Raw genomic sequence first — 21,618 nt, forward strand, 5'->3', positions numbered from 1 at the left:
GTCACGCCTCCCCCCCGCACACACAGGCATGCATCAACCCCCAAGTTCACACCCTGACAATGCTTAGTGTCACAGCAGGGTGATTTAACAAAGAGATGAGCATGTATGCATATCAATAGACCATTGTCTGAACCTGTTAACTCCTGTAATGTAGGTGTTAAGCGACGTGTGCGTGAAAAAACATTCAATCACCAATGCACCAACACTGGTACATGTTGACATTAATGGCAATCACATGTTTGTGTGCACGTGTGCATATTTATCCCACGGCCATATCTTTTTTTCTCTATCTCCTTGATGACTGTCTAGTTTCATGTCAAACATTTGGGTCCTGTTCTAATGGAGCATCAAGCAGAGAGCTACAGTATGGTTGCAGTGACATGATGTGACATAGTGTCACATGTAGCTAGAATAGGGAACAGTCAAAAAGAAGTGGAAAATCCCTCAGTGTAAATTCCTATGACGTTCAATTTGAGGAGGTAGTTTACCGGATAGAGCGTCGACCACGTAATTGCTTGATCCTGTTTGATTGTCCTGAGACCTGTGTTTGCATGTCATTCTTACTCTCCATCTCCAGCAAACTCACTTGTTCTCATTTGTTTCTCAGAAACTAAAAACTGCTGAGAAAATCCTACAAATAAAATGTCTGTCTACATCCACTTTTCTCCTCCATGGGTTGGACAATCTATCTGAAATTGTACGTGGCCATTGAGCAGTGGCACAGGCAGGGACTGACAGAGCTGATTTTTCCATGTCCCCAATTTTAAGCTATTTATTAGAGTTAAGGCATTGCACATGCATACCCAGACGCACATGGTGCAGTAATCATAAAAATAATATTCAATTTCTCATCTACTCCAAGGTTGGGTCAGATTACTTTGAAATGTAGTCAGCTACTGAATACAAATTACATAGCAATAGTTTTTAATCTAATCTGAATACTTTTGGATTGCTGCTAAATTAAACATTTAAAATATTGCATCGTATACTGCTGAGCTCTCATGGGTGTTGTTTTGTCATATTTTAAAGACGCCATCAAGTTTCCCTGACAATGGAAATACTCAAGTAAAGTACAAATACCTCAACATTGTAAGTACAGTACTTTACACCACTGTGGGCCACATACACTTTTCAACTGGAAATGGTTGTAAATCACTGCACTAGAGCAGTGGTTCACAAACAGTGGGTCTGGACCGATTTTTTATGGGACACGACTTGAGTAAAAATATTTTCTTTTCATTTAAAAATATATATACATTTCAAAATGTATACATTTAAAAAACCAAAACAAACCAATCTAAGAATATATAATTAAGAGAGTGAAAATAGCCGATCTACAAGCTCACAACGCTGCACAAAGCGACGCGTTGTGCACTTGTATATATCTGCTGTTTTCACTAGTTTGGGTCCTGGGCAATCTCTCTTTTGGGTTTCGACCTGAACATTTTGGAAACCACTGCACCAGAGAAACTCTGAAACACACACTAGTTCTAAATTAACAGGTTCTTTGTATGGCAGTGTTCAGCACCCCAAGGAAGACATTTAGTGAAAATGGAATTCATTGCAGTATGAAAATGTACTTATGCACTTATGTTCACACAATGTATATTATGTATTTGATATTAAACCATTTAAATAGGCTAGGTGTTATAACATGTAGCTATATTATGCTTATTATGTATTAAATTTCGTTTTTAAAGCTCTCTGGATGTTCCTATGGGGGCACCATGCAGCTTGCATTGGCAAAGGTGTAAATTAAATGTTGACTGTTGTCTATTTAGATTCATATGCCCATTTTTCTTAATTCCAGCCTATAAACCAATGGCAGATTCTAAAATTACAACCAACCTACGTTGTAATAAGACGTTACGTTACGCCTCTCGCCCATAGACTCGCCCCAGGGCTACAGCAGGTAAACCAATGCAAAGATGATGAAAATGTGTTGGTTTTTTTGCGACCGCATCATTTGCATAGCAACGACCTCCGCCCCTAATGGCCCCCCCTATTCTCTGTCCTCACTCAAAGGCGAATCTGCGCACGGTGTGGCGGACAATGGCAGTTTTTTCCACGACAGAAGAGCTAGTTTCCATGTAATGCACAGATAACAATGCCGTTTGGACAGTGTTGCGGCCCCCTTCTTTCACAGCGGCAATTGTCTACTGCATGTGATCCTCGCTTTTTCTTTTTCTCTCTGGATGGATGTGGGATTGTGGGTTTGTTCTATCTATCAGCTCAGCCGCCTGCTGCCGGTGGCGGCGTGTGTGTGTGTGTGTGTGTGTGTGTGTGTGTGTGTGTGTGTGTTTGTTTGCGCGTGTTTCTTTCTGCCATTGATGATCACCCACAGACTAAAAGGAAGGCAGCACAGGGGAGGTGGTTTTTCGTTTTCGGTGTTAAATTACATCGTCCCCACAAAAATCGACCCAAAAATCAAAAGCCAAACGTGCATGAAGTGCGCACAGCTAGACATCCATCCATCCAGCCAGCCCGACTTGGCACAGTGCGCACCGTGCCAGAGCCGTGCCGTGCTGTGCGCTGCTGGACAGGGAAGTGGTAGAGCATCAAAAAAAAACGACCAACCGATTCAACGGCCATTGAGAAGACCGTGGCACTCGCACAGCAAAACAAAAAAGGGAGAATTCAAATAAATGACACGATTCGTTGGTCAAATGGACCCATATTGGACACATTGGGGGCTACGAGACGTGTTATTATTATGTCTCCCGACTCCCGTAAAAAAGAGACCGCACCTGAGAGACCGCAAACGACAGCGAGTAAAAAACTTTGGCATCATCATCCGCTCACCTGCTCGACTCGACGTCGTTCGGTTCGTCACCAAAAACCGCGCTAATTTCCCTCTAATGCAGAGAAGAAACTAAAAACGTAAGTGAGCCACATAGGAGATAGGACGGATAAGTACCACATAAAATGTATATATACAACACTCACCTTTCTCTTCGGCATTTTTAGCTTTATGGACAACTTCCACCCCGGTGCGAACGAGAAGGTCAAACGGTGAAGGTAACAAGAGGTGAGTTAGTTTGAACTACCACGAAACACAAGGATCAATATCTAAAGCACCTTCCGTAATGAGATGTTAATGAGATGCACTCCCAAAACTCTGTGCCTCGCTCAGCCATTGGCCAGAACGCGCCGAAGCTTCTCCCCGTAGTCGTCGCCGATTGGCCAAGCCAGCCCCCCTTGTATGTAAATGAAAAAGTACTCAAATTACTCAAAAAGTAAAAGTATCAATACTGCAATATAAACGTACTCTTTTACAAGTAAAAGTCTGTTATATATTTTTTTTGTTTGAGTAAAAGCACAAAATCAAAATGTAGGCCTACTTAAAGTAGCCAAAAGTAGAAAAGTTGTGCCAAATGTCCCAGTTTTCATTTCAAATGTATAAAATGTAAATCTCTTTGAAAATAGCAGATTTACAAGCTCACAATGCGTCGCTTTGCGATGCTTTGTGAGCTTTTAGATCGGCGGTAGATTTTCAAATGGTCAAAATGTTATGAATGTGATTAATGCCTATGTTTTGTAATAATAATCAAAATCTACAAAGTTACTACTAAAGTTGGAGTAAAAGAACAATATTTGCCTGAGACGTAGTGGAATAGAAGCAAAAATGAAATACTCCAGTAAAGTACACATTATACCTCAAAATTGTACTTAAGAAATGTACTTAAGTAAATGTACGTAGTTACTTTACGCCACTGTTCAGTGGTAACTCTCTGATTGGCTGCGCGGTCTTTGTACGCAAATCAGCCATCAGTCCATTGGCTCGGAACTATGCTTTGAGTTATAACGCTTCCGTACGGCGGCGCCGCGCGCCGAAAATCTCCAATCTACAAGCTCACACGTAACAATGGACGCAACGCGTTGTGAGCTTGTAGATCGTCAGTTTTTGGGGGGCGAGCAGCACCGTCGTACGGATGAAAGTAAAACCAGGCTATAGATGCCGCCGCTGAGAGATAAAACAGAACCTGGAAGACACACACGGACCAACGATGGAAACGTGACCCACTCTCTCGGTGGATCTCGGCAGTGTCGGGAAGAATGCTAGTCTAAAAAACACAAAGGAATGGAAATAACACAATGTGTGTTTTATAACATCACAGAGCGGTCAAAGAACTATGTAGTAGACTACATTATTTCTGTTGAAGGGCGCGCAGAAATCAATGTAGCCCCAAAGTGAGGAATCTAGAAATACTGTTGTTAGCTCACCACCACTGTCACCTTCTCTCCCTCCTTTATGGCCTAATATTTATATCGTTAGATCAGCTTGTGGTTATGATGACACATTTTTTATTAGGGACCCTTCCGTCCTCCTCCATGTTTATTAGGGGTGGAGAGTTGACATTTGGGAAATTTAACATAAAAGATGGACATTATTATGTAGACGTAATGGTCAAGTAATTGTGGAACAAATGAGAATAAATAGAACTCAACTCATAACATATCAGACACAGACAGATGTAATTGATGTAGCCTAATTGCCACTGCATGGCAAGTGGCAAAGTAAACCTACCCATTACTCTCCTGTCTCCTCCCTATTATTTTCCTTCTTCTTTCCTATATCCTATTTCATTTTGTTGTTATCAACACTGTTGAGGAAGCTTGAATACAAGAATATCATTCACAGCCTGGCTATATTGCTGCTACCAGCTACATGAACAAGGGTATAATATGCCCATGTAGTTTAGCAGTGGCCTTTATTGAAAATGTATTTATTTTCCCTTTGAAATGATTGTGATCAAAGTTGGAAAATCTGTATATCACATAAGGTGTTACAATCTTGATTTGTATTTTCCTTTAACCTATCCACCTCTTTCCGCAGGAGTTTACTGGAGATTATTTGGACCACACTTCCGGTTTAACAGCAGACATACAAGCTCGCGTCGCAGATGCAGCCCGTTGTGAGCTTGTAAATCCCACACCGGAAGCTCGGTACAAAGTCTGCGCAATGGGGCGTTGGAAACCCGTGGATAGGGTAAAATATTCCAATTACTCATTGATTGTTGCAACCGTAGAATGCCGTTTACTAGGAAAACCGGCACATCCTGTCTGTCTGTCTGTCCGTCCGTCAGTCAGTCAGTCAGTCCATCTGTCCGTCTGTCCGTCCGTCCATCTGTCCATCCGTAATGCCTCAATGTCTATAGCTGACATGTTCTGACATCACATTGTTGACTGTCAAGAGTGCTGACTATCATCACCTGGATATCCATATATGAAGATCACGACACTGACCTCATCAAACCCTGGATATCCATACATGGAGACGACTGGATTATCACCTATCTCCATATATGGAGCTGACCTCTACATCTGATTCCCAGATGATGCCCTGTTAGGGCATGCAACCACCTTTTTATGCCCATCAATATTAAGCCCATATCTGGGAATGCCCATACAATAGAATCCCTTTTATGCCCATCAATATTAAGCCCATATGGGAATGCCCATATATGGACATATTGTGTCAGTCTAACCAGTGCAACACAGTCCCACTTGAAAATTAATTCCGTCCTTGTGCCTTTCATGCCCTTATATGAAGATCCCTGATGTCATCAATAAGCCCATATCTGGGAATACCCATATATTAAGCCCATATTTGGGAATGCCCATATATGGACGCTCCATATATGGCCAAGACAGAACTGCTGACTATCATCACCTGGATCTCCATATGAAGATCACAACACTGACCTCATCAAACCCTGGATTTTCAAACCCTGGATATATAAAATAAATCAATCAAAGCAAATAAACCAATTACATATTTACACATAGTACCTGAGATAAGATATAAGGTGCAAGAGCATAGCAGCAGATGTATACTGCTCATGATATACTGTACTTATTAGTTAAGGTTGTAGAGAACCAAAAAAAGGCAAAAGTCAGAAAGACCAACTGTACATTGTGTAAGTACAGTAACGGCAGGGGAAGCAGCTAAGAACATAGGCAAAAATGTGCAAAAGTTGGAGTCTGTAGAACCAACCGTGTGCTGTGAGACCCCAGATATGCTTACTCAGTTACTCGTTATGTGAAAGTCCTATGACGTCTATGACGTCTGACATCATACATACAATCCCTTTTATGCCCATATATGGAGATCCCTGTCTGTCAGACCCCAGACATGCGTCCGTGTGTGTCAGTATCTGTCTCTCTGTCCTTGTCCCCTTTTATGGGCATAAAAGGGATTGTTTTAGTGTGGTTGCCCTAACAGGGAATCATCTGGGAATCAGTTGTAGAGTTCAGCTCCATATATGGAGATCTAGGTGATGATCCAGTCATCTCCATGTATGGATATCCAGGGTTTGATCTTTGATGAGGTGATGTCACTTGATGTCACGTGATGTCACAATGTCGAAAAAGTTGTGGCGTTACAGAAGGAAGGACAGACAAGATGTGCCGGTTTTCATAGTTAACTACGACCTTCAGTCGCAAAATAAAATGTGGTAGAGTATGTTAATACAATATAACCAATTGTAGTGGTTGTATTTTGTCTACCTGCTCTTCCATTGAGACATTTAGATCGTGTCAAAGGTCATGTCTCACCTAGACACATCATGACCTGATGGTCATGATTCCATTTATCCTGAGCAAGCAGGGAGACTCAGCACTTGCGCAGGAGACCGGGTTCAAATCCGGGGTAGGAGAGGAAAGTTATGTAGTGCCGCTGTAGGTTACGATACAAAACATAATCAAAATGTAATTCAAATACAAAAAGTCTATTAATACTATAGGTATGGCTTCAGGTAGTGAAAAAAACATAACATAGTATGGATTATGGATAAATAAAAAAAGTGTTGTACAGTACAGCTTGTACAGTAGATCAGCTATGTTCAGCTATTTTCACCAAATGTTTGTCCAAAATAGGGATGCGAGGGTTCAAGTGGTTAAAGACTTAAAGTTATCAAACAGTAATTAAACTCATGCCTTTAACCTGAGGAACTTGCTATAACCTACTAGAATCTAGGTCCTAGATAGATGGATAAATAGATTGATCAATCGATCTTATGATCCCGTGGGGGACATTCTGTCACCAGGGGCAGCACACCAGGTAAGATAAAGTTAGGGTGAAATAATTACTGCAAGATACGTAGGGTAAAAGAATAACAGTAGGCTATACAACAACATACACCTTCTAAAAAAGTAAAGATACAGTAACCCCCAAAAAATGGCTGTGTACCTCAAACCATTATGACACACACTGTCTCTACAATACTTTAGCATGAAGATTCTACTAACTACTGTACTGCATCTGACAATGGTAATCTTATCATGACCACAGTGCATCAGGCCTACATCACTACACTATGCATCACAATGAACATCGCAGCATTCTACAGAGAAATCAACAAAGGCTATCTCAACGTCCTCTGGTGATGTCACAATAGGGGGCACAACAGATCACACAATAGACAGAGCTTTCCTGCCCATACAAACAGAAAAACCCCTTCATGTCTACGTGGATGTGAATACACACAACTGTCCCAGAACACACATGAGCAGGTACGTTACGTAGCCCAGTGGCTGCTCCACAGTTCCTACATAGATTCACACTGTCAGCTAAACGTGTGTGTTGGTGGGTGTTGGGGGTGAGGGGGGTACAACAGTGTCCCCATGCATGAATGCACGCACACACACACACACACACACACACACACACACACACACGCACGCGCGCACACACACACACACACACACGCGCGCTCCCAGTCTCTCCAGCTCTTTAATAAACATACATTTTCAGGTCGGGATACCAATTGTATCCAATCAGGAGAGAGAACTCATACAGGAATAGGATACAGGATAAACAAGTGAAATATGGAAGAAGAATTAAGCTGATAAATGGGTAATAATAGTAATCTTGTATTTATATAGGGCCTTTCTCATGAACCCAAGTCGCTTTACAAAACCATATACAAACAACTAAACAAAAGCCATAAGCCTGGTGTCTTTTCAAGGCAGCCTTAAAAGAGTCCCGTGTTGGAGCATGGTGAATCTCCATTGGGAAAGAGTTCCACAGGGTGGGGGCTGCCACACTGAAGGCTCTGTCGCCGAAGGTTTGCTTGTTTGCACTGGAGACAGAGAGGAGGTCCAATTCTGCGGACCACAGGGTCCGTGATAGAGTAGGTCTATCATGGAGGAGGCCTGAAAGTATTGTGGAGCCAGGGCGTTTTGACACTTAGGTGCAGAGAAGGAGGAGTTTGTAATTGATGCAGAACTTAACAGGAAGCCAGTGCAGTTGTTTACGGGTGGGGGTGATGTGCTGCCAAGGCTTGGTGCGGGTGAGAACTCTGGCAGCTGAATTTTGGACTTGTTTGGGACCCAAAACAGGACTCCATTGCAGTAGTCCAGACGGGATGTAACAAAGGCGTGAATGAGGGTCTCAGCCACGGAGTCAGAGAGTGATGAGCGGAGTACTCTCATGATAATTTGCAACCCACCTGAACATGTACAGTATTTTCAGTTTATTAAAGAGTCTGAGAGATGGGGTACGCCTGTTATTGAGCAAACACTATCATAATCTAGTGCTTTAACCTTTTAGCAAATTACTGTTTTGACCAAAAACTATCAAACCCTAATTTCAAACTTTACTGATCTTTTTGTTTGCACCCAGCTGGGTGCTGCCCACAGGGGAGCGTGGAGGGGGGGACCAAAAATACAGTATAATGACACAAGGAATCAACAGTAACCATGCTTTATCATAGCCCTTCCCTCCATTTCCCACAACCCCAAAACATTGTCATCACAGGCCCAACAAAACGTATTCTAATGAAGTTGCCCTTAACCATACAGTTGGAGTGCCTCTCTAAATCACATGCCCAACATACACAGAAATATGAAAGCTGTTCCTCATGGCAGAGTTTTGTGCTCCAATGAGCACACCTTTCTAATGTTTAGAGACATGTTTTTATTCTGTTCCTAATTTTATTCAAATTATTCTTCAGTTTTTTGTGAAGCATTTTGAATCTCTCTTTATGCTATGTAAAGTTTATTATTATTACAATTGTTGTTATAGCTGAGGAGGAACTGGTCACAAATCATCAATTTCATTCACTTGGTGCAGAGTTTTAGATTTTTGGTATGGGTATAAGGTTTTCAAAAACCATCGCAAACAAGTTGGGCTTGCCCCCTAGTGGTCTGTTTGCAATGAATCAAATATTAGATAAATCAGTATATGATTGAAACCCCAGATAATTGATAAAAGTGATTTCTTTTTAAAGATTATTTTTGGGCTTTCTTATGCCTTTATTTGATAGGATATAGTAGTCTGACAGGAAATGGGGAGAGAGATGGGGTATGACATGCACCATTTAGATAGTCCGGATCGGGAATTGAACCGGCAACGCCAGCAGGCATCATAGCCTAGTATGTGTTATGTGCCTTGACCACTAGGCCAGCAGGCGCCCGAAAAAAGTGATTTTTTTCAATGGATTCTGTTACTATTGTGTATGATCAACAACATACTTAAAAGTCAGGAAAGAGTAACTACCGGAAAGGCATCATTATAAACTGGGTTTTAATGTGTAAAAAATCATAAAAAATATGCACTTGGTAACTAGTTTTTGAATTTTGGTATGGTGTTAGCTGGTATATGGTAGGCCTATAAGGTTTTCAAAAACCATCACAAATAAGTTGGGCTCGCCCCCTAGTGGTCAGTTTGCAATTAATTCAATAGTAGATAGGTCAGTATCTTATTATTATTATTATTATTATTATTATAGATCACACAATCACACACACAAGACTGAAACAAATCAGTCATGTTGTGGCTCAGCGATTAGCAACCACCGACTCTCACAGTAAGAACGTCTTGGGTTTGAACCCAAATGAGGCATTTCTGAGTGGAGTTTATAGTTCTCACTGTGTTGTGTTCCCATGGGTTTCAGTGTTATCATTCCCTCCCACACCAAAATAGGCCTACTGTGCAAGTCATTAGGGACTGGCCTTATAAGGGTCATTCCCACCGGGCAAGATAAAGATGAAGATAAAAAATATCGTTCTCAATTGAAGTGGATGGTAGTGTCCACTGTCCACTCTGGAAGCTACCTGCTACCATCCACTCCCATCCACTTCAATTGAGAAAAATATTTTTGAGCGGTGGTCACACCACTCCTAAGCGTGAGTGTGGTTTGTTACTAATAGAGGAGGAAAAAATCCTAAAAAAGAGCCTTAGTTTTTGAGGTACCCCTACCCGGGGTAGAACAAAACGCGACATAGTTTTTTCATATCTTTAGGATGTCCCCTTCATGAAATGGATTGTCCCAAGTTTTACTTTGACTGCAAAAGTCATGAAATTGATCCATGAAGGGACTCATCACATAGGCAAAAAAACGCCTATCCTGAAAGATGGAGTTCCAAGTCAATCCTTTGTCATTTTCTACCTGCAGGTTGTTTTTACCTCATACTTGCACAGATGGTCTACAGGTAGTGTCCTTACATCCCAGAACAATCAGAATGCAAAAATATGGTTCTGTTTTGAATCTGCAGCCTTTTATATAAGGACTTTCTATAGGCTGAAATTACATTTCTAAGGAATGTTCCCCTGTAAGTCTGGTGATAATCTTCTATAAGGGGTAGAACAAAACGCGACATAGTTCTTTCAAATCTTAATCTTTAGGATGTCCCCTTCATGAAATGCACTGTCCCGAGTTTTACTTTTACTGCCAAAGTCATGAAATTGTTCCATGAAGGGACTCACCACATAGGCAAAAATCACCTACCCTGAAAGATGGGGTTCCAATTCAATCCTTTGTCATTTTCTACCTGCAGGTTGCTTTTACCTCATACTTGCACAGATGGTCTACAAGTAGTGTCCTTACATCCCAGAACAATCAGAATGCAAACATATGGTTCTGTTTTGAATCTGCAGCCTTTAATATAAGGACTTTCTATAGGCGGAAATGACATTCCTAAGGAAGAATCCCCTGTGATCCTGGAGATAATCTTCTATAAGGGGTAGTACAATCCCTGACAGTGTTTTTACTTGTCCTCTTCATGAAATGGATGGTCAGTAGTTTTACTTTTACTGCAGAAGTCATGAAATTGATCCATAAAGGTACCCACCATAAAAAAGCCTACCCTGAAAGATGGAGTTCCAAGTCAATCCTTTGTCATTTTCTACCTGCTGGTTGTTTCGTCTCATATTGCACAGATGGTCTACAGGTAGTGTCCCTACATCCCAAGGGGGAGGCTCTCTCCATTCCGACATGTCGCCACTCCGAAATGGACTTCTTATTGTCGGAGTGGCGACACTCCCATGGGCCTAAGGTTTAGGGTTAGGGGTAGAGATAGGGTTAGTGTCGGAATGCAGACATGTCGGAAAGGAGACATGTCGGAGTGGAGAGATGCACCCCCAAGGCCTAATTCTCTTCACCTCAAAAGCAGCAAACATATTGTTCTATAAGCAGTCTACTATGGTCTATGGTATTCAGTCTTAAATGCAGTACAGTATGTATGTAAGCCTATATTCAGTAGAATACACTACACTTTGTGCGCCATTCTTAATGCCAAATAATCAGCAGCCTTTTCTCATTTTCATTTATTTCTTTTTCAATCAACAACTATTTTGAGCAGTGTAAGGGAGACTGACCAATGTTTGATTATTTGGCATGCAGTAAGCCAAAGATTCTCAGATCCTGAAGCTCATGTATGTGCTTCGCCAGCTTGTTGAAAGCTGTATTATTGCTTATTCTGAACAGGCTGCTTGTTGCATTGCATCCAGTCAATGCGTGCCATGCTAGAAGACTCTCACACAAAGCCACTCCCAATGTATTTGTAATATCAGACATTGGGATGTATCGTTGTCTATCCCATGACCAGCATGCATGAAAATGGCAGCTATTCCAAGGAGTTGTTGACTGACATAGTAGGCGAGCAACACAAGTATATCCATAGTACTGTACATATAAATTAGGTCAGGGTCTGAGAACCTTTGGCTTGACAGATAGTCTACCAGAGGCTTCAGGATGTTCAAGACAATATGCCCTCACTCTCTATGGCCTAAAAAAGAAGGCAAAGGGCCAGGTGGGTTCTAGTCTTGATGAGCTCCGTTGTATTCTTGCATCAACGACAGACATGCCAGTCTCACATCTGCCTCCCACTGAGGATATTTCTGAATGTTCAACAGGCTATGTACCAAACTGGTACAGTATATGGTGCCACAATCATGTCCCCAAACCCCTTTTGTGGAATCCAGTTGGGAAGGGTTGGATGCTAAAGGATACATCACTAAAGCCTGTCCTGTTCAAAAAATAGCCTGCACCAAGCAGTAAGAGACCTCACCCAACTCTACTGCTATGATAAGGATTGTTGCAGTCAAAGTAGTACGTGCCTCAATGTCTCTCTGTGGGATTGACATAATATTGCTCCTGTATTTACAGTACATTGCCTGTAAACTAAAATAAACAAGAAATGACACAATCCTTTTATACCAGCTTGTGCCTTGTGGACCAGCCTTGACTGTAGAGCATTGTAGTGGCCCTTGGTTGTAATCCACTGGGAACTGAATTCCTTCTTACCGTTTATATTATAATAATATATACCATCATACCATATTTATTACCATAACATAAATAGTAAGACTGAATTCAATTAATCCATCGACCAGCCATTGACCAATAGATACACAGCCGATTACGTCACGAACAAACTCCTGACAAAATTATGTCTGAATTTGGGAGATCACAGCTTTGTATCCATTGACCAGCTTTGCAAATTGGTCAGTCCCCCTCACACTCAAATTAGTTGTTGATATGAAAATATTGAAAAAGAAATAAACGAAATAAATTAAAATGAGAAAAAGCTGCTGTTTGATTATTTGGCATGCAGTAAGAATGGCACACATATATAGAAAAACTTCTGATTCACAATACAAGCATATTATGACATATTCTTCTGGTTTATTTTGGTTGGTGGTGTATTCCCTATTGACAATCTGAATGGAGTTTGTTAATTTGTATTGATAATGAGCACCTTATCGATCCTGCTTATTGACCCATGGGCTTTTATCGAGCCCACTGTTGAGCGCTTTATAATATTTTGTGGGAAGATGTGAGATGTGAGATTCTGAACAGAACTGGTATCTTTTTGCATTGGCCAGTTGTTGTGAGTCTGAGTTTGTCTATGAGGATGAGAATTGACAAAAGTAAAAAATATTGTCATTTAATATCTTTAGAAAATCATTCATTAGTGTGCAGTAAGTGTTAAATGGCTATATATTATGAATAGTACTGTAACAATGTATTAATCGCCTCTTGTCTTGATTATTTAAACATGATGTCATGGGCCGCTATGCTTAATAACAAGCTTGATAAGCCCAAAGCTTATTGATACCGGGATATCAAGTTTGTAGTAGGCCCTTGTTTCCAGCTCCTTCCCTACCAGTAAGTGGAAATGGTGTATGATTAACTTGTGGGGATATTTCTGCCCTTTCTTGGTAAATCACTTTTTTGCATTCTGATTATTTTGGGATTTAAGGACGCTACCTGTAGACCATCTGTGCAAGAATGAGGTAAAAACAACCAGCAATAGAAAATTACAAAGGATTGACTTGGAACTCCATCTTTCAGGGTAGGCGTATTTTTTGCCTATGTGGTGAGTCCCTTCATGGATCAATTTCATGACTTTTGCAGTAAAAGCAAAACTACTGACCATCCATTTCATGAAGAGGACAAGTAAAAGTTATGAAAAAACGTTGTCATAGTTTGTACTACCCCTTATAGAAGGATTACAGTGGAATTTTCCTTAGGAATGTCATTTCCGCCTATAGAAGGTCCTTATATAAAAGGCAGCAGATTCAAAACAGAACCATATTTTTGCATTCTGATTGTTCTGGGACGTAAGGGCACTACCTGTAGACCTTCTGTGCAAGTATGAGGTAAAAACAACCTGCAGGTAGAAAATGACAAAGGTTTGACTTGGAACTCCATCTTTCAGGATAGGCATTTTTTTGCTTATGTGGTGAGTCCCTTCATGGATCAATTTCATGACTTTTGCAGTAAAAGCAAAACTCGGGACAATCCATTTCATGAAAGGGACATCCTAAAGATATGAAAAAACTATGTCGCGTTTTGTTCTACCCCGGGTAGGGGTATGGTCAACTTCTGGCCTATTTTTTCCTCTACTATAATATGCCTGTATGTAGCCTGAGCATGAGCTGCAATACCACTGGTGACCAAGTGGCGCTGTTGTCTCTCTCTCTAACACACACACACACACACACACACACGCACGCACGCACACACACACACACGCAACCCTGAAATGAACTGCTACACACACAGGGCCACGCACACACATGCACCACCATGCTCATTTAAAACTTGGTTTGATTTTTATCTTTATCTTGTCCGGTGGGAATGATCCTTTAGAGTTGGAGCTGGTCCCCAGCTGCTAGAGAGCCCACTGCTCCAGATAGGATTATTATTATTATTACACACCTAATTATTATTAGGTGTGTATAATAATGATGACTTTTATGAGTCAAAATCTGGTGAAGGTGTTAGCGGGTCAAATGACCCGTGATTTAACTCTCCATTTTGATTTTGCTCCAAAAATGATAAATTTCTTTTTTTTTTATTCCCCACCTCATAGCTGACTTGTTATGCATTCATATCTCTCTCTCACACACACACACACGCACGCACGCACGCACGCACGCACACACACACAAAGTATTTTTTTCCTGTTAAATTCATCCATGCACTCTGGATATCAGCAAAATGCTACTGTCATCTGCAAGACTGCAAAGGCATAGAGTTGATGAGAATAGGTTGAGAGAACATGGGCACAAACCTAAACAGCAGCCATAGAGTGAGATGGCATTGATACTCATAGTCATAGATAGAACTTGACTGACACCTTGTGGACAAAGGGGTTAGTGGCATGGAGGTCTGGAATCAATTCACTTTGCAGTTTACACATCCGGTCCAGGGCGGATGGGGAGTGTGCAAATGACCGGACACAGTAGGCGGGCATTAGACCGGATATCAGCAGTCATGCAACGCTCTCGCGTTCCCGCTATCATACATTACGTCATCGAAACCTGCCGTGCTGCTGTGCACTTGATACGAGATTGTCGATGATCAGACATCATGCGATGATGATGATGATACATTCTCTATGATTCTAAGCATCGTGCATTTGAAAACCATATCCTTTGGGTGGAAAATTTGCGTCTGTAATAATAATACATAAACATACATAGGCCTATATACACACAGTCATGGTAGTGGAAAGTAACTTAGTACATTTACTTAAATACTGTACATAAGCAACTTTTTCTTTACTTGAGTATTTCCAATTATCAGTAGGCCTACTTTTCTACTCCATCTCAGAGACAAATATTGTACTTTTACTCCACTAAAAATATTTATGTTTGGTAAGTAGGCCTTTACATTTTGATGCCAATACCTTTGTTTGTACTTTCACAGTTTTACTCAAGTACATGTTAAATTCAGGACTTGTAACAGAGTATTTCTGCATTTCAATATTGATACTTTTACTTGAGTAACAGATTATGAGTGCTTTTTCCACCACTGCATACACACAGTAGGCGGGACTTCCTATGCCTTGGAACGAGTCTGGGGCTGTTTATCTTTGTGTGTTTGAGGAAGCCAGGCGAGAAGAACCCGTGCAGAAACAAGATAAGGTAGGTTTGTTGACAACACCATCGTTTAGCATTTAGAATGTGTTTATTTTAATGCAGCAGCTTTTGGATTTAACGTCTCGATCCTCTCCGGTTGTCTCACTGCAGTCCTTTGAAAGTGACATTGTCCGTTGGCTGTCTGTTTATTAACGCTTATTACCAATGTACGGTAGCACCACATACACACACTGACAAGCAAGCTGACTCGTTGCATTCGTTACGTTGCTAAATGCTGCTGCTGACTGCTCAGGTCGTTAAACCTAAACGTATTTATTTTATTTTGAGTTACTTGTAGTAGCCTACACAATACCATGCATCGCCATGTCGCCCAGTTGCCAAATTTGGTATGACATCATTATTACTCCCCCCCCCCCTCCCTGACCTACAATAGCCTATACTGTATGTGTTGTTGAACTGTCATGCATGTCATGTTGTTGTTGTTACATACAATATCACGCCATTATGTCTTAAATCGTTGTAGTTCCCTCTCTTATTATAGTATTATAATTTGTATAATCAATCTCTCTATATATATATATTTAGGCTACACACACACACACACACACACACACACACACACACACACACACACACACACACACACACACACACACACAAACAAAAAAACATAGAAATATATAGGCCTAATAATAACTAAATAGAATATATATTTTTATAAAGAAATGTCAATAATGAGCTCACAATGTGTCATTCAAGGTTCAAGGTTGTACTTTATTGTTATGTCTTTTGTACAGGTACATAAAAACTTATTTTTGTTCGGCTTCCTTTCAGACAATGCAGTGGTATATATAAAATTACAGCAGAACAACAAAAAAACAACACATCTAAAGATAAAATAATAAGTAATAATAAGTGAGCTTGTATTGCCTATCTTTTGCTTGATTTTAGTGCCACACCATCGTGTAATGCAAAAACAGTGGTTATTGAGTAACTCAGTTCACATTCTTTTGTGTGATTGCAGAGTCACTCAACACTCAACACCCAAGGCGCAGTGATGAGCTGCTTAATGAGAGGCCGCTACTGTCCCCAGGTCTGCCTGTGGGCACTTCTCCTGCAAGCGGTCTCCGTACATTGCATGAACTATCACGGGCAAAGGGGTCAGGGCTTCAGGGATCGGCCCAAACTGCTGTTGGTGTCGTTCGATGGCTTCCGCTGGGACTACGTCCATCGGGTCCCCACGCCCAACTTCGGTGCGCTGATGGCCGAAGGGGTGAGGGTCGACAAGGTGGAGAACGTTTACATCACCAAGACCTTCCCCAACCACTACAGCTTGGTGACGGGTCTGTACGCCGAAACGCACGGCGTGGTGGCCAACGAGATGTACGACCCGGCCCTCAACCGCTCCTTTTCCATGGAGACGGACAGCATCTACGACCCTCAGTGGTGGGAGGAGGCGGTGCCCCTCTGGGTGACCAATCAGAAGGCGGGAGGGCGGAGCGGAGCGGCAATGTGGCCCGGGTCCGACGTGGAGATCCGCGGGATGTACCCGACCCGCTACCTCCACTACAACGCCTCGGTCCGCTTTGAGACCAGGGTGGAGAAGATGATCGAGTGGTTCTCGGCGCCGGGGGAGGAGGCGGTGGATTTCGGTGTCCTGTACTGGGAGGAACCGGACGAGAGCGGCCACAACCTGGGGCCCGAGAGCCCCCTCATGGACGACGTCATCGCCGACATAGACGAGAAGCTTGGCTTCCTCAGGAACGAGCTGAAGAAGGCGGGACTGTACGAGAGGCTGAACCTCATCGTCACCAGTGACCATGGCATGACCCAGCTGTCCCGCGATAAGATTATAGAACTGGATGAGTACGTGAGGCGAGATCTGTACACCTGGGTGGACAAGAGCCCTGTGGTGGGAATACTTCCCAAGGAAGGTACAAAACCCTTTTATACATTTCAGTTTTGTTCAGTAACCGTTTATTTCAAAAGCCTGTTCCTTTCTGTAAACCAAAACAAGTAAAGCTCAGAATATTTTGTCACATTTTCTGTTTTATTTTGTAGAACTTTAATTTTGAGGTTGGATTGGGCTGTAGATGACTGATGTAAGAGTACTGACATCATAGATGACTGACAACATAGACGGGCCACACTTCCAAGTTCACTAGTATTGCCATTGCGCGCCCATTCATGAACGTTCATGCACGCGCACATGTATATGTACCATAGATGTTGCATACAGGCAGCGAGTGATTGACAAACATCAGCCTAAGCGATGAATTCAGACACACAATGCATTTGCTTTCTGATTGATTAGGTGAGCATGTTTACATGAACAGAACATTATCTCTATGCAACAACAACTATTATTTAAATTCTGGCGAAAACCTGGACGTCTTATCACCCTAGTCTAACAAGCACCGATACATGTATGCGTGGTTGCCTGTATTTGAATACACCGGTACTCATTTACACGCCAGGGGTTGACACTAAGGTCTCAGAGGCACTTGCTCATCGGGCAAGTGCAGGTCATGTTCTACTTGCCCGAAGGTAATGCCCACTTGCCCGAAAAGTAAATCGCCCATAAAATGATTGGTACGATTTTAATTACCGCTCAATTTAACACTTATTTCTTTACTTTCTGGGGCTGTGCGATAAAATCATCATACCTCAATACCTCCAAATCCAAATCTTTAGCTATGATTGAATATATCTATAGTTTCACACTTGTTATTTTATATTTTTAAATGTAGCAACAGTAAAAAAGGCACATTATAGGTAAATAGTGCTCTTATTTAACATTTCACAGACCAGAAGACACAGCGCACTGGCCACGCTCAGGTGTTTAGACAGATATCTTGTGTTGTGTTTATAGACATTTGTGTCCCCTCTCAAATGAGCACTTGCCCTGTCGGGCAACCTGAAAGCCAACTTCACCTGCCCTGACATTTTATTTACCTGCCGGGGGCAGGTGGGCAAGCCTTAGTGTCAATGCCTGTACGCACATCGACGGTGGGTGCTGGGCCAATTGCACTAATATGACAGGAGTTAGAGCCCACACACCATTTTCTAGGCAAGGGATTTATGTTATTATTGGTATTGCCACAATGTTTTTCGATCTCACACGATCTTCATCAGTTCAGTATATGATGCGCTACCCCCTTTCATGCCTGTATTTGAGTAACATTTGCCTGCGTCTTCTTTTACAGGGAAGTTTGAGGAGGTGTACAGCCTGTTGGCTGATGCGAATCCTCACCTGGTGGTCTACAAGAAAGAAGACATTCCAGATCACTTCCATTACAGCCATAACATCAGGATCATGCCCATTATCATTGAGGCCCAGGAGGGCTGGACCATCATGCAGAACAGGACCGACCCTTTCATGTGTACGTATCAAACCAGCAATATTGTCTTGATACATTATCTTTGATACCAACATACTCTTTGATACATTAGCTTTGATATGGCCATTATCTTTGACAGGTCAGCTTTGATATTAACATTATTCTTGATACATTATCTTTATACTGTACCTTCATTACTGTATCAAACTTCAAAATATTCCTTGAGTCGAAGCAATGCCTTTGATTCTGCAAGGAGAAATTGTGTGGGGTGTAATTCATATTCATACTGATTTTGCTTTGTACAATCATTAACTTTTTCGCCGCCGTTGACAGTCCTCACCGTCATTGAAAGGGTTAATACCATGGCGCCGTTGACGGTGAGGACTGTGAATCTTACTGTATATACAGTAAAGATATTATTACTTACTTAATGTCGCTCCGGTCCCGCTCGCATCGGTAATGTCGGCGATTTGTTTACAACGCACGTTGGGCGTGCACGCGAAGTGAAGCTCCTCAATGTTTAGTCAGTGGAGAGGCCCATAAAGAAACTTCATTTAAACAAAATAGCCATTTTGAGACATTTTGCAGCAGATCTAAATGTAAACAAGGCACAAGGCAGGGCGCAGCCATCTTGCCTCTTCTTGTCCCACACTGTCATGTGACTAGATGACGTAATCGTTGCCGTCAAGTGATAATCCAAAAAAACAAAAACAACCCCCTTCCAGCCCTTCAAAATAATAGCGGCGGCCTATGGAGGAAACCGCGTGGCACCGAGGCACCAAGCAACCTTCAGATTAAGAGGCACTAATTGTGTTAAACAAGAACACCGGAAAATCAATTCAAAATAGATCACTGTTTAATGATATTAGGACACATTCAACATTGATCCTGTTTAGTAGAAAACGTAATTGACTTAGGGCGGCCATAGCTGAATGGGTAGAGGCCGTCTGGGAATGAGAAGGGCCCCGGTCTGTGTGTCAAAGTGTCGCTGCATGGCAAGATACTTAACTCCTAACTGCTCCCGGGGCTCTGTATTAATAGCATCCACCCACTGCTCCTAATAGTTAGGATGGGTAAATAAATGCAAAGGAACATAATAATAATAATGTATCACAACAATACCCCAAAGGATTGGGCACTAAATTATTTATTATGATTGATTAATTGTTATAATTATTAGCACAAATATACTTGTCTGTGGCAACTTTTGTGTGTGTGTGTGTGTGTGTGTGTGTGTGTGTGTGTGTGTGTGTGTGTGTGTGCGTGTGCGTGTGCATGTGCGTGTGCGTGTGTGTTGGTGGGGTGTTTGCAACTGAATGAACGCAGGGGAAACACTAAACACTGACTACTGTATATGGGTTATTGATTATCCCTGAATGAAGGTCGATATTATATAGAAACAATCCATCTCCTTTGAATCCCCAGTGGGAAATCACGGCTACAACAACTCCTTGCCCAGCATGCAACCTGTGTTCGTGGCCCGTGGACCAGCATTCCGCCAGAGCTACACCAAGACCACCATGCGTTCTGTCGACCTTTACCCTCTCATGTGCCACATCCTGGCCCTGCATCCCCTGCCCAATAACGGCTCCCTCTCCAGCGTCCAGGACCTCCTCTCCTCGCCGGAGCCCTCTCCTCCCACCACCACACCCAGCGTCCCCGTCAGGCCCTCTGGGTATTCCTACGCCCCTGCTTTGGGCTCCATTCTCGGGGTCCTGATGGTGATAGGTTTCCTGGTGGTGTTTGTCAGACAGGTGACCATCAGACAGCTGCCCTCGCTCCCGCGCAACAGAGGCGAGATGTCGCAGCCCCTGCTGCAGGAGAACTTGCGTCTCTAGGCCGCGAAGCGAAAAGGAGGTCCAAGAGCGAGATGAGAAGAGGAGAGGAGATGGTACCCCCTCTCCCCCAGAAGATGGTATGTCCTGTCCAGAAGCAACCGCTAAACGACTTCCCTTGCCCTTCTACACGCCTATTCCCTGTCCTCTTTATGATCTGAGGGATCTGAGAGAAAATATTACAACTATGCCTGTTTTTATTATTAACAATTATTATTATTATTTGTCTTCTCCTAACCTCATAATTGTGTTTTAGGGGAGCATGTGCAGTATTTAACACTGTCTTGTTTGAACCTGAGGTCAAGGGAAGTGTGTTTAAGGGATTGTTTCAGGTTACAGGCTTAATCAAGAAGAAAAACTTTACACAGGCTACGTAGTCGCTTTGCTTTGATTGTGACTTTTACTTGATTTCATCTCTTCATTAATCGTTGTCATATCACTCATTAAAGGTCCAAAGCAGAGAGCAGAAGTTTACCCTGTAATTGATATAGATATTAACAATGGTGGGTTATTTTTTTAATAACATCTCCCAATCGATACAGAGCAGATTTGGCGTGTCAGCAGCTAGTGAGACCAAGACCTGCTGTCAGTTATGAATGCTGCAATTGGTCTGAAAAGGCGCTACAAGTATTAAGTGTGCTACAGTGTCAGGAAACCGAGCCGTTGCTGGCTCGGTTGAGTCAGTGCCCTTCTAGTACAGTAGTAGTCTCGCGTATAGCCAGACAACTATTCCACAATCTCCGAATGCTATATAGAGTCTGGAACTACAGCTCCTGAACGGCGAGTAATGGAAGCTAACATTTCCGTTCAAGAAAAGATATTTTAA

General features: G+C 42.2%; 2 protein-coding genes across 3 annotated transcripts in view; one reads left to right on the forward strand and one right to left on the reverse strand.

Moving 5' to 3' along the window:
• hmgn3 (high mobility group nucleosomal binding domain 3) overlaps positions 1-3,074 on the reverse strand; it is an 11,228-nt gene extending 8,154 nt beyond the window's left edge. For both annotated transcript variants that reach the window (XM_080745203.1, XM_080745202.1), the window contains exon 1: positions 2,947-3,074. In XM_080745203.1, the coding sequence (XP_080601329.1) occupies positions 2,947-2,961 (15 nt within the window). In that variant the 5' untranslated portion in view covers positions 2,962-3,074. The remainder of the gene's footprint in view (positions 1-2,946) is intronic.
• Positions 3,075-15,562: 12,488 nt separating this feature from the next.
• LOC308300984 (uncharacterized protein) overlaps positions 15,563-21,618 on the forward strand; it is a 31,377-nt gene continuing 25,321 nt past the window's right edge. The window contains exons 1-4 of the mRNA XM_080744880.1: positions 15,563-15,661; positions 16,641-17,550; positions 18,823-18,999; positions 20,383-20,787. Of these exons, the coding sequence (XP_080601006.1) occupies positions 15,578-15,661; positions 16,641-17,550; positions 18,823-18,999; positions 20,383-20,787 (1,576 nt within the window). The 5' untranslated portion in view covers positions 15,563-15,577. The remainder of the gene's footprint in view (positions 15,662-16,640; positions 17,551-18,822; positions 19,000-20,382; positions 20,788-21,618) is intronic.

Source organism: Nannobrachium achirus (assembly GCF_963921795.1).
Source record: "Nannobrachium achirus genome assembly, chromosome: 16".
NCBI classification, from domain to species: Eukaryota; Metazoa; Chordata; class Actinopteri; order Myctophiformes; family Myctophidae; genus Nannobrachium; species Nannobrachium achirus.